This window comes from Mercurialis annua, linkage group LG6 (assembly GCF_937616625.2).
Source record: "Mercurialis annua linkage group LG6, ddMerAnnu1.2, whole genome shotgun sequence".
Classification (NCBI taxonomy): domain Eukaryota; kingdom Viridiplantae; phylum Streptophyta; class Magnoliopsida; order Malpighiales; family Euphorbiaceae; genus Mercurialis; species Mercurialis annua.
This window is the reverse complement of record NC_065575.1, coordinates 47,188,680-47,200,822: the sequence shown is the minus strand read 5'-3', so window position 1 is coordinate 47,200,822 and position 12,143 is coordinate 47,188,680. Positions and strand designations below refer to the sequence as shown.

Here is a 12,143-nt window from a genome sequence, read left to right as displayed (position 1 = left end):
TTTAAAATAAAAATAAATTTACATTATTAATATATATTATTAGTATTACTTTTTGTAAAATTTAAATTAAATAAAAAATTATTATGAATAAAAATTATTGAATTAATGTTATTAATATTTAATATTTTATTATTATCTATAAAAAATCAAAATTTAAATTTAACTTTAGAGAGCTCATTGGAGTAAAAATAAAAATAGCACTCTCTATTTTAAAGATGCTCTTTATTTTATTAAAGATACTCTTTAAAATAAAGAGCACCATTAGAGATGCTCTTACCACCACAGAGATACATTGGATATTGTGGAATTTTTGTTCTAGTCCTTATATTGTGTAATAATAGTTTCTGTTTCTTAAAACAGAGACATTGGATTGAGTTGGCAGATACAAAAAGATCCTATGATTCAGGACATACACATCAAGGACGAACCATGATCCCAAATCGGGGTTATGAAGATTCCACTCTTTTCCCCAATAAAAGAATGACACGTATTAATAGCTACTAATGAACCCACGGCCACGGATGCTGCCCTACATCCACAGAGAAACTTCCCCATCTTTATTATTCTCTCACTTATTTTGTATAGCTTAGGGTTTTCTGTTACGAAGGTTTCTAATTTCCTTTTCTTTTTATTCCTTGTACCATTTCCTCTGTACTGAAATTAGGGTTATATTCTCTTTAATTTAGGATATTAATTTGGGGTGTCAAGCAATTCGACTTATTTTTTTACCTGAAACTATCAATAATCGATGCCTCCGCGGACGGTGAAGAGAGGTGCCGCGGCAGCGGGATCTAAGAGGGGGGTGAAAACGGCGAGAGGGGCGACCAAGGGACAGAATCAGCAGCCCGAAGCTATAGAAGAGACGCCGAAGAAAGACGCAATCTATGAGAACCCTTCCTTTTCTGAGGAGAAGCAGCCTCTTGAAAACAAATCCATGGTTGAAGAAAATCAAGGCTTAGAAGATGAAATTGTCGGTGTTAAATCAGATTCCAATGGCTCTGCTGTTTTGAAAAGTAAGTACTCCTTCTTTTGCCTATTTCATGATTGATTGATGCTTTTGGATGTGTTTCTTCATTATGGCAGGGTTTATTTGTTTTTAATTGGATTCTTATTATAAAGATTACATCTTCTTGATTTTATTTAGTTTTAATGTAAATATGCTTTTCGTGTTCTTGCGCTCCTGTATGATTTTTATCTGGTAGTTAATTACGCTATGATATGATGAGGTTTGCTGTATGCAATTGTGGAAAATTGCCCCATCTTTAGTTTTTCTAGGTCAAGAACCTTTAGGCTACATAAGGGATGGAATCTCTGGCAGAAAAAAAAACATAAGGGATGGAATAATGAAAGTAGTATATTCTATCATCTCTCTCTTAGGAGTGGTAAAGATGTATTTAATGAAAAAAAACACAACCCGTTTTATCTTGTGGTTAAACGGAGAAATCTAGAATTTATTGATTGGTATGGATCGCCTACCTTTTTTCATTCCAGAAGGGGAAGATGCTAAGGAGTCTGTTGATGAGTTTGAAAAGGATGAGTGTTTAGAGCTTGATGATAATGAACCTGAGTATGAGCCTGAAGAATATGGTGGTGTGGATTATGATGATAAAGAAATTGAACAAGATGAAGTTCAGCAAGTGGAAGTTGGATATGAAGTGGAGGAAGAACAAGAGGAGCCTGTTGGTGAAGAAGAAGAGGGTGATCTGGTGGAGGAGGAATTGGAAGATGTTGCTGAAGAGCTTGAAGAGGGTGAAGACGATGATGAGCATGCTGGTGAGGAGGAAGATCATGCTCAGATTGTCGATGCAGAGGAGGAGGACCACCATGACGTGTTCAAGGAAAGGCGCAAGCGTAAGGAGTTTGAAGTTTTTGTTGGAGGTTTAGACAAGGATGCTATGGAGGATGATCTTAGGAAGGTGTTCAGCCGAGTTGGCGAGGTTACTGAAGTTAGGCTGATGATGAATCCTCAGACCAAGAAAAATAAAGGATTTGCTTTTTTGCGATTTGCAACTGTTGAGCAAGCAAAAAAAGCTGTTACAGAGTTAAAAAACCCAGTGGTAATATTCTACCCATGTCATTTTTGGGATATCAGGTATAATTACATCGCATATTAAATATCTTCTTTCATGACTGAAATCCAGATTAATGGGAAACAGTGTGGTGTAACTCCAAGTCAAGACAGTGACACACTTTTCTTGGGAAATATTTGCAAGACTTGGACAAAGGAAGCTGTAAGTATATCGGATTACAAATGCTAACTTTGAAGTTTTCTCAACTGCTCAATACTTGGGAGTTGATGTGTTCCTGATTTTTGGTTCTTGACATCTGTTCCAGTTGAAAGAAAAGTTAATACATTATGGAGTCGACAATGTTGAAGACATGACACTGGTTGAGGACAGTAACAACGAGGGAATGAATAGGGGTTTTGCCTTTTTGGAATTTTCATCTCGGTCAGAGGCCATGGATGCTTTTAAGCGGCTTCAGAGGAGAGATGTTTTATTTGGGGTTGATAGGCCTGCAAAAGTATCTTTTGCTGATTCTTTCATTGACCCTGGTGATGAAATAATGGCACAGGTATCATTTACTTTACCATTCTGCAGTAAGTTTGGATTATCTGGATAGTACTGACCTTGCTGTATCTCTGCTCTCATAAAAGTGAATTGATATTCTCTTGTCCTTTGGGCTTACTCTATGCATCTGATCGATTAAGTTGGAGTTCCAATTTTTCCACATCCTTTCGTTGTCCTTTCTTTGATACATTATTGTTCGTTTTACTTTTGAGGCTGTTAAGAGTGTTTAGAATCTGGTGGTTTGAAAACTATTACGCTGTAATTTAAGTGTGGCCAGCACGTATATATGTATCTCACTTCGTATATCTTCAGGTGAAAACTGTGTTTGTTGATGGTCTGCCTGCCTCATGGGATGAGGATCGTGTTAGGGAGATTTTGAAGAGATATGGAGAGATTGAGAAGGTTGAGCTTGCTCGGAATATGCCATCTGCTAAGAGAAAGGACTTTGGTTTTGTTACATTTGATTCGCATGCTGCTGCTGTGACATGTGCTAAAGGCATTAATAATGCAGAGTTGGGTGAGGGAGACAACAAGGTTTGTCAGTTATTTTCTGCTTATATGATGTTTATCTCTCATGCTTATATGCAGTTACATTGGTTCCTAGTTGCATATTTCTTTTCATAAGAACTGTTGTTGCATTTCAGGCTAAAGTTAGGGCTCGATTATCAAGACCTCTCCAGAGAGGAAAAGGAAAACATGCAATTCGTCCAGATTTCAGGTCTTGGTATGGTGGTAGAACTGCCAGAGGTCCATGGGTTCGTCCGGTGAGAGGAATTTTTAGCCATACTGTTCCATCCAGTATGAAGAGGCCTGTAGGATTGAGAGATAGACGTCCCCCTGTAATGTCAATGCCAGCAAGAGGCAGGCCCTTGCCACCTCCTTCCAGGTCTTATGATAGAAGGGCACCTGGTAAATATCATTTTTCACTTTATTATATGGATACTCTTGTTGGCTATATTATGTTCATTCAGTGGCATGCTTTCCATGATAGCTCCATCTTACCTGAAGAGTAGCCTGAAGAGGGATTACGGTCGGCGTGATGAGCTTCCTCCTCCAAGAAGCAGAGCTCCTGTTGATTATGGCTCCAGGTCTGTCCCTGAGAGATGGCAATCCTATAGAGATGATTACTCGTCACGTGGCTCTGGCTATTCAGATCTTCCAAGAGGCATATCTCGTTCTTCGTCAAGTAGAGCATATGTGGATGATGGATATGGTCAGAGGTTTGAGAGGAATCCTCCAACTTATCGTGAAGGACGTCCTCGTGATTATGACACAGTCTCTGGGACTAAACGTCCATATTCTGGAATGGTCAGTTTATTGTTGGTTGTCTTATACTCCCTCCGTCCCAAATTGATAGGCACTATTTTACTTTTCTTTGTCCCAAATTATAGGCAGTCATTTATTGCTTAAATGATAAAATGGCATAGATACCCTCATTGATTATAATATATTACATTAAAAATAGAGTAAACACCACTAAGAGTCAAGTCACCACTACATTAAATAAGGGTAAGTGGTATATTTTTATAAAAATACTCATTTTATATAGATTTACTAAATTTTTTAATATTTGTGTTTCTCCTAAACTGCCTATCAATTTGGGACGGAGGGAGTATTTGTTTTTTCAATTCTGAGGTATAACTAAAAATGTTGATGTATATTTATGCAATCTTAGGAGGATGTTCCTCCACGTTATGCTGATTCTGGTTCTCGCCATTCGAGGGCTCGGTTGGACTACGAACTCGGCCCTAGTGCTTCCCAATATGGGGATGCATATGGTGATAGGTTTGTGAACATAATTTGTTTTGTATTTTGTTTTTAATTGTTAAATTGGCCTAAGCCTTGGTAAATCATACTTTCTTATTATGGTTTGTAGAACTGGGAGATCCAATGTAGGATATGGGGGCAGCAGAAGCTCTCTTTCTAGTCAGGATTCACATGGGCTATATTCCAGCCGTCAGGGTATGGGTTATGGAGGTGTGTTTTGAGTTGCAGAGAAATTAATGTGAATAATATTACCATTAAAACTATGATCTTAAGTTGTGCTCTACTGAATTGATATTCTTCAGGATCTTATGGTGGCAATGATGTTGGTGGAATGTACCCATCAAACTATGGTGGGGAATACATGTCTCGCAGCAGTAGTGATGTATGTTCTTTGCCACGTTTATGCAATGATGATACATACATGTGTTGTCATCCTATTTTCTTATATCCTGATACCTTACTTCACTTGCAGGTTGCTGGTAGGTCTTATTCATCTATGTACTCCAGTCGTGGCATGGGTAATAGCAATTACATGGGTTCTGGTGGTTCAGGATCTTACTATTGATGTAAGTTAAATTATTACTTCAACATTTTCTTTTTCATTAAGTGCTCAAGGAAGTGTGAAACCTTTTGTGCCCTGGCCAATTACATGGAGATCATCATTTTCTGAAGATTTGGCATCTCTTTGATTCCTTAGAGGTGTGATTGGACAAAAAGGGAACTTGTGGTTACTAGTTAATTTGTCTATGGAACAGATTTGACATGACAAGGAGCTGCTCTAAGATGTTGGGTATGAAGCTTATGCCTTATGATGCTTATTTAATTGGAGAGAGAATCTTGTCACATATATAAAGATCCGAATGCTGTTGAAATTATCAAGCTTAAAAGTTCTGTACTCAAGAGAAGTGTTGCTTTGGTTAAATCTTGTTTTAGATATGCTGACTGGAAACTTGTCAAGTCCTAAGCTCATGATGTATGGAAATTTTACTCTTATAGAGATGAAAATAAGAATTGCTTAGTATTTTGATACGTATGAATTTGATATCTTGCTCTCAATCTTTAAGTTCACCTTATGGACTCGAGAAGCCAATCTGCTTATATATATTGATGGACAGCTTCTATGTTGGATACTGGGCTCTCTCTCTCACTCTCTCTTTGTATGCTGGTAAGGGATTTTGGATAGTCAGGATTGGAAAATGTAATATTTTGTTTACATCATCTCTGTGTGAGTGAACATAAGTTTTCCAGCAAGCTACTGATGTGCGTAGGAAAGTAGGGGCACATATACCTCTGGAATTTTCCCTTTAAATTGTGGGATCTCAATGCTGACATCTCTTTTTTCTGTTACTAAGTGTGCATTTCATATAAGGCTGATAACTTCTAAATAAGAGGTAAACTGAGTTTTACACTAGCATATATGAGTAAAAAGACTTGGAGTAATAATTTTCCTGCGCCGTAAGTTGGATTATGTTGGATGGAATATATTTGAGCTAGAGACGTGGTATTTTTACTCGGTCATTTTTTTGTCTCATCTTCTGTAAAGTGTAAAACTCATTTGATGCTCGTTTTGCTTGGTTGTTCTTGTATCACCTAGATTTTATGTGGATTGCAAAGTAATGCGTCTAGCTGTGAGACTGCTTTTATTTTTAGTGGAGAACAAGTAAAATTAGCATAAAATGGTTGGTGCATTCTGTTGGGGATGTTACGGAATGGAATATGGGGATGCTATAAAAGAAACCTTGAATAGGTCTTCCGAAGGTGTATATTTCTTGGTTATTGTCAGTCTTTCAGTGGTCTGATTACTGCATGGGACAATGTTGTTTATAGTTGAAAATGATTTAGTAGAATTTGGAGCGGTCCGTTAAGAATTTTTGTTGTTTGGTAATTGAATTGCAGTAAGATTGGAGCTTGTGATTGCTTAAGAATGCATTAATATCAGGTAAGCTGAATTTGATAAGTTGATTCATTGTAGCAAGTAGGTGAGAATTAGTCACGATTTTTGATTCCATTGACAGGAATTTGCTAATAAACACAGATTGTTCTGTTATTTTTTCGATTTGGTATTGCATGAAAAAATGAAATTGGATAGCTGAAAGATAGAACTACTCAAGTGGAAGATAATTATTTAAATTTTATTCAGTTGTGCATAGGTTGTTTCTTCAGCTTATGGTTGTAGATAGAAGTTTATTCATATTTATTTGGAATTGCTTCTTATCATATCCTTTATTGCTCTTATGATTATTCATGGTCTACTGTTGATTGAACATGGCTTCTCTTGTTTAATTTTTAGTATTTTATTAACGAAGAGTGTAGATTGTGTAAACATGATTAGATCATGTGGATGATCCTTCATTTCATAGCTCGACGGCAATCCTACAAGTTGTTGCTGTGTGTGTGGAGATTGTAATTATTTTGGGTATGTTTTTGCCTTTGTTTGTTGATCAGTAGCACTAGTTTATAGCTCTTGTTGGAGTGTTGTAATTGCAATTATGGTATATAAATTAATTGCGAGTGCTCTCTCTACTTGCTAGAATATGAATAAACTTCAGCTCTTATATTGTGAATGTTTCTTCAGCTTATGGTTGTAGATAGAAGTTTCTTCACGTGTGTGGTATGCACTAATGTAAACATATAGCATTATCATCCTCTTGACTTCTGCTCTGATATTAAATTTTGAAATTTAAACAAGATTTGATAAGAATCCTTGTAAAAATCGGCTTAATTTGACAAACTGGACGATAAACTATATAGCATGTTCAGCTCTTATATTATTTGCATCGGAACACGTTTATTATCATCTTATCTACAAGTTCAACATATCTATTTTCTCAGCAAACGCCCTTATCAAGAATTAATCTGTTCTCTTTCAATATATCAACCTAAATCAATTGAGAAAATTCATAAGAAGTTTATGATGTAAAGATAATGAAATTCAGGAGCACCACCAAAAGAAGCTGAGAAAATGGCGGCACATTTGTTGAAAGAAACCTATTAATCCAGTCCTTCATTTTCAGATGTAATGACTCATTTAGCTAAATAAATTATTGAATAATGCGATATAATGAAAATTATTTTTATTCATAAAAACAATACCAATATGAGTCCGCCAGCCGCAGAAAAAGGACAAAATCACTGATTAAATAAAAATCACAATGATAACAACAGTCACTTCTCTGCAGGATCTCTGTAATAAAACTCTCTTAAGACATGTAATTCCCTTCCAAAAAGTTTGTGGGTTTGTGAGGATCATTCTATAATGGGTCGCAGGCGTACCGATTCGGAACTGGGTCGTTATGCTCTGGTTTTCCTTCTGTTGATGGCTACAATCTCATGCTGTCTGGTCTATATTTGCTTCTCTATGCTCTTCAGACCGGCTGCTCCGCTGATTAGGGATTCCGGCGAATTATTGGAAACTAGTAGCAGTAATTATGATGGATTGGAAGGCGACGAGTGCTGTAGAGGAATTGAGCATTTGGAGCTCTGGGGTGATGCTGTGAAGTGGGGTTCTGATTTCAAAGCTAATTCTTCGAGAGAGTGTTGTATGGCTTGTAAGAATATGTGTGGCGGCGACGACGGACCTTGTTTATGTGATTCTTGGGTTTTTTGTGGCGATAAGGTCGCTTGCGGTTCTCATTTCGGCGAGGTTTGATGTCTCCCTTTTCCTTTTCTCATTCTCAAATCATGTTTTTGTTACTCATTTGTCTTGTGTTTATCCTGGTTCTCTATAACTTAAGCTGTATTACCATTATTTATGCAAGCCCCACCCGAGTCTTTCCTATCAATCACATGGAAACCATTTACCATGCAAATTGAAAAGTTGAATTGCACACTTGGGTTCTTTAAATTTTGGTGCTTGTTCAAATCCTAGCTCTAAGAATTTGAAATTCAACTTGTGGCATATGATGTTTAATTACCTGAGGAGTTTTTGCCCAAGTGAAAATTAAGCATTTGATTACCACTTTACTTGTGAGCATTTTATATAGAATTTGTTTTATTGTTATCTATTTTGGGTTGTTTCAAACAATAGAAAGTTACGATGATAATAGGTGTAATTTGTTTTTGAACTTGTGACTCTATAATATCTATATGCTGATTCTACAATTCTATCTTGCTTAAAGTGTTGGCTAAAGAAGCAGAAACATACTTTGGAGCCTGATCGGCGAGATTCTGGTGCTCATGTGATGTGGACTTCTGGACTAGTTTTTGGAAAAGGAGAGGTATGTATTTCATACAATCTTATGATTGTCTCAGTATTCTCATCTAATTGATTACGGATACATAACATTCAAATCAAGTGTACTTTCACAGTTCTCTATAGTATTTTTTGCAAGTGCAATTTAATTATTTTTCAAAAGCAAGCATCTGTTTGTGTATCTGATATAATTTTAAACGAATTTGAATATCAAGTGCTCTGAGATTAAAAGTTGCGAAAAGATTGGAGGTTATGATAATTTTATAAACTTCTATTACACAGGCCTACATTATTATCCAACTTACTGAAGGTTGATGCTTGTTTTCTCTTTTAGGATATTTGTAAGAAATTTTTGCTGAAAACGTTTTAAAGATTTTTAAGCTTCTTTTAGCTTATTCTTATAGATAAGTGAATTTAACTTTTTGCAATATCTTGTTCACCATCTTCATGACAAATTGCTTTCATTGCTGATTCTCCTAACTATCCTCTGACTTTTTATCAGGGTATCGTTGGACTGGAAACAGAATATGGGACAGTTCATGTAAAAGTAAGTGGTGCATTAGCAATCTAAAGCCTTAACTTTCATCTTTTTGTCAAGTCTTTGCACTATATTACTATTCATTTTCCCAAATTCCTTGTATAGTTCTAGCAGTAGCATATGGGGATCACCCAAAATCGATCGGTTCTAAAATAAACTGAAGCCGAACCAAACCAACACGAAAATCAGGCTTCTGGTTCGGTTAAAATCGATCAGTTAAAATTGAAGCAATGGCATCTGTTGTAGTTCTCCTTTTGTGGTTGGTGAAATTGATGAGTAATAACTCTGACCTAGCTTGTTCTGATCCTCAATATCTGCAGCTCTTACCAGATTGTGCACCACAATCTGTTTCATATATTCTTGAACTACTAACAGCACGCCACTGTGCCGGTTGCCATTTTTATCGTGCAGAAAGCCGTGTGAGGTATTGGGATGAAGAAGGAAATCACATGGAAAAGGTGAGCTTTGAAATTGAGTTAGCTGCCATTGCCAAGCAATGAATTTCTAGTTAGTGATGCAAGTGGTTGTTGTGAGATGTGTAGGCTCCATATGGCCCTCCATATGCGCTAATTCAAGGAACACTCGAAGCACATGGCACAGTATTTAATGAAATTCCAAAAGAGGCATGTCCTAACATAAAAAGAGGGGCGCTTGCTTGGGTAGGATCTGGGCCAGAATTCTTCATCAGCCTTGCGAACCATAATGAATGGCGAGAGGCATACACAGTGTTCGGGTTTGTTCTTCCCGAGGATATGGGAGTTATCGAGAAAATTGCAAATCTTCCAACCAAAACAGAGATGTGGAGCAATATTCATGTCAATGTGTTGGAACAATCTGTTCCGTTGCATTTCCGACAAGTCCTGGTGTAAGCCTGGTTTAGTTATATTGTTTCTGTCAGTTAACACTTGAATAGAACTGTAATTTAGTCCAGAGACTTTGAAGATAAATTAATACAAAAAAAGTTGACATTTAAATTACTTTACCATAAAGTTTAATTATTTCACAAATCACAATGGCATACAGAAATGAGAAGGAATCGAAAACAACTTCAACCCTGTGCCTTACAAATCCAAGTGAACACACAAATTACATTACTCAGCTTTGAGACGAAGGAACTCTCTTGGGCTTCTTGCTGTCAGCAAAGGCCTTGGCAAAAGCCTCAGCAATTTGATGCTGAGACTCCAGAATCATTTCAGTTTGCTTCATCTTCATATCCATTCTCATTCTCTCAATCTCTCTCCCCATCTCCATCTTCATCTGCTCCATCCTCACAAACCCATCTCCCAACATTTTTATGGCACTCACCATCGGATCCCTCTCTCTCTTCTTCCCACTCTCATCACATTTCATCCCAAACTTATTAGGAATTGGGTTGCTACTTAAATTAGGGTTTGCATAAGATTTCATTCCAGGCTGGGCTATACTAACTCCCGTCGGTATTCTTATCCTAAACCCGCTCGCTGGCTTGTCACCCACGCTTCCATTCCGATGAACGCTTCTTGTACTACTCTCATTAATATTATTGTCTTCATCCTCATTGTCATCTGAATTATAATCAGGTTTGGCCTGCGGACCTTTTTCCATGCCGTCCATGCGTTTAAAATGCACCCAGGAAGACGAAAAATTCGAGACAGGCATAGATCGGGCGCGCTGGATCTCAGTCCGGTAACGTTGACGGAGTTTCTCCATTTTATGACGGCACTGCACGGAGGTCTTCGGCGGAGACGCTACAGGGCATCGATTGGCAACAGCATCGGCGACTTCTTGCCAATCGTTGGCCTTCAGATTACCACGGCGGAGGGTGTACCATTTTTCACGGTAAGCGTCGATGAGAGCTACGGTCTCGTCATGAGACCAACAAGGCGGCGGGAGACGGCGGGGGTTGGTGGAGGGCTGGGGAGGCGCGGGGAGTAAGGGTAGAGAAGGGTTTGGCGGGAGGATTGGAGATGGAGATCCGGGGGCTGACGTGGACATGATGAGGGGTGGATAATGAAGAGAAGGAGGACGCGGCGCGTTTTAGTAGAGGAGAGGAGAGAAGAGGCGGTGGTGGCGGAGAAAAGAATAGAATAGGAGGAGTGGTGGGGTTAGGTGACATGTTGAATTGATTGGGTGTAAAGGGGTGGGTGGGTGGGAGGAGGCGTATGCGGCTGATTTTCAGATCTGGCAGGCCACCGCTTTGGTGTTTTGCGTGGGTGGTGGCTAATGTGCGCCCGCTTAATGGGCTGCGCAGCTCAATATTGATTCATCATCACTTACCTATTCATTATCTCCCAAATAAAATATTTTCTAATTAACCCCAATCAAGGATTAATTTTTCAAATGTTCACTTTAGGCTGTTTAGCTATGTTTAATAACCGCTACTTTGCTCTGCCATTGCTGGTGAGATTTTTGATACAAACTTTTAGCAGCCTAAACTTAACATTAAATTCAAACTAAAAAAAACTTAACATTTGATCAGGCATATTTTTATTTTTCTTAGCCCTCATCAACTAGTTCTGCTAGAATATCTCTTACAAGGATATAGAATGCCTGACTTGCTTATAGATATGCTAAATATCTTGCATCATACCATGAAAGTATAGGATCAGCTTATGTATGTCTTTGTTAAATTGATTAATTATAAAATATCATTTATCCATCATTCAAAGTCATTTTATAACATCCATTACATTAAAATTTCTATAGCTACAAACCTTTTTTTTGTCAAATGCTAAAATTTCCATTGAAAATAATAATAAAAATTACATAAACAATTTTTCAACACATTCAATAAACTATTTTAGAGAAAATGATGAGAGCTGTAAAAATACAGTCATCGAATAAGGCTACAATAACCACCATGGGTCACCCAAATATATTACTAATAAAATAAAATAATAGTAGATCTAAAAAATTACAACATAAATATAAAGATTTATAGCAATACAAATCCAATAAAAAATTGCAAACATTTAGATCTATAAAATAAGTTTTCGACACGCGAAAAAATCCTAAAAATGCCAAAGTAGAAACTAAATATGCTTGAAAAGTCGCCGGAGAATATATCTAATCCAATCACACAAAATCAGAATATAAA

General features: G+C 37.3%; 3 protein-coding genes across 8 annotated transcripts; 2 read left to right on the top strand and 1 right to left on the bottom strand.

Moving 5' to 3' along the window:
* The first annotated feature begins 364 nt into the window (after window positions 1-364).
* LOC126688198 (heterogeneous nuclear ribonucleoprotein Q-like) lies at window positions 365-7,590 on the top strand. 6 transcript variants are annotated; one of them, XM_056106200.1, is made up of 12 exons: window positions 367-1,013; window positions 1,492-2,057; window positions 2,142-2,231; window positions 2,335-2,574; window positions 2,883-3,104; window positions 3,215-3,479; window positions 3,562-3,878; window positions 4,246-4,355; window positions 4,447-4,547; window positions 4,640-4,719; window positions 4,810-4,903; window positions 7,517-7,590. In XM_056106200.1, the coding sequence occupies exons 1-11, from the start codon at window positions 749-751 to the stop codon at window positions 4,900-4,902; spliced, it is 2,349 nt and encodes a 782-aa protein (XP_055962175.1). In that variant the 5' UTR covers window positions 367-748; the 3' UTR covers window position 4,903; window positions 7,517-7,590. The 6 variants fall into 6 exon arrangements, with proteins under 6 accessions (XP_050238776.1, XP_055962175.1, XP_050238775.1 ...); XM_050382818.2 differs by lacking the exon at window positions 7,517-7,590 and adding an exon at window positions 6,644-6,892; XM_050382816.2 differs by lacking the exon at window positions 7,517-7,590 and adding an exon at window positions 5,093-5,366.
* Window positions 7,591-7,593: 3 nt separating this feature from the next.
* LOC126688199 (uncharacterized) lies at window positions 7,594-10,041 on the top strand. The gene is made up of 5 exons (XM_050382820.2): window positions 7,594-7,980; window positions 8,456-8,554; window positions 9,032-9,076; window positions 9,388-9,525; window positions 9,610-10,041. The coding sequence occupies exons 1-5, from the start codon at window positions 7,594-7,596 to the stop codon at window positions 9,934-9,936; spliced, it is 996 nt and encodes a 331-aa protein (XP_050238777.1). The 3' UTR covers window positions 9,937-10,041.
* Window positions 10,030-11,560, bottom strand: LOC126688200 (trihelix transcription factor ENAP1). Its single transcript, XM_050382821.2, has one exon. It carries the CDS (start codon window positions 11,039-11,041, stop codon window positions 10,163-10,165), a length of 879 nt encoding a protein of 292 aa, XP_050238778.1. The 5' UTR covers window positions 11,042-11,560; the 3' UTR covers window positions 10,030-10,162.
* Between the last annotated feature and the right edge of the window lie 583 nt (window positions 11,561-12,143).

Coding starts and splice junctions, on each gene's coding strand:
- LOC126688200 (XM_050382821.2), bottom strand. CDS start 11,041: ATGTCCACGTCAGCCCCCGGATCTCCATCTCCAATCCTCCCGCCAAAC.
- LOC126688199 (XM_050382820.2), top strand. CDS start 7,594: ATGGGTCGCAGGCGTACCGATTCGGAACTGGGTCGTTATGCTCTGGTT. Junction 9,077..9,387: donor ATGGGACAGTTCATGTAAAA/GTAAGTGGTGCA, acceptor CAATATCTGCAG/CTCTTACCAGATTGTGCACC. Junction 9,526..9,609: donor AAGGAAATCACATGGAAAAG/GTGAGCTTTGAA, acceptor TGAGATGTGTAG/GCTCCATATGGCCCTCCATA.
- LOC126688198 (XM_056106200.1), top strand. CDS start 749: ATGCCTCCGCGGACGGTGAAGAGAGGTGCCGCGGCAGCGGGATCTAAG. Junction 1,014..1,491: donor TGGCTCTGCTGTTTTGAAAA/GTAAGTACTCCT, acceptor TTTTCATTCCAG/AAGGGGAAGATGCTAAGGAG. Junction 4,548..4,639: donor TCAGGGTATGGGTTATGGAG/GTGTGTTTTGAG, acceptor GATATTCTTCAG/GATCTTATGGTGGCAATGAT.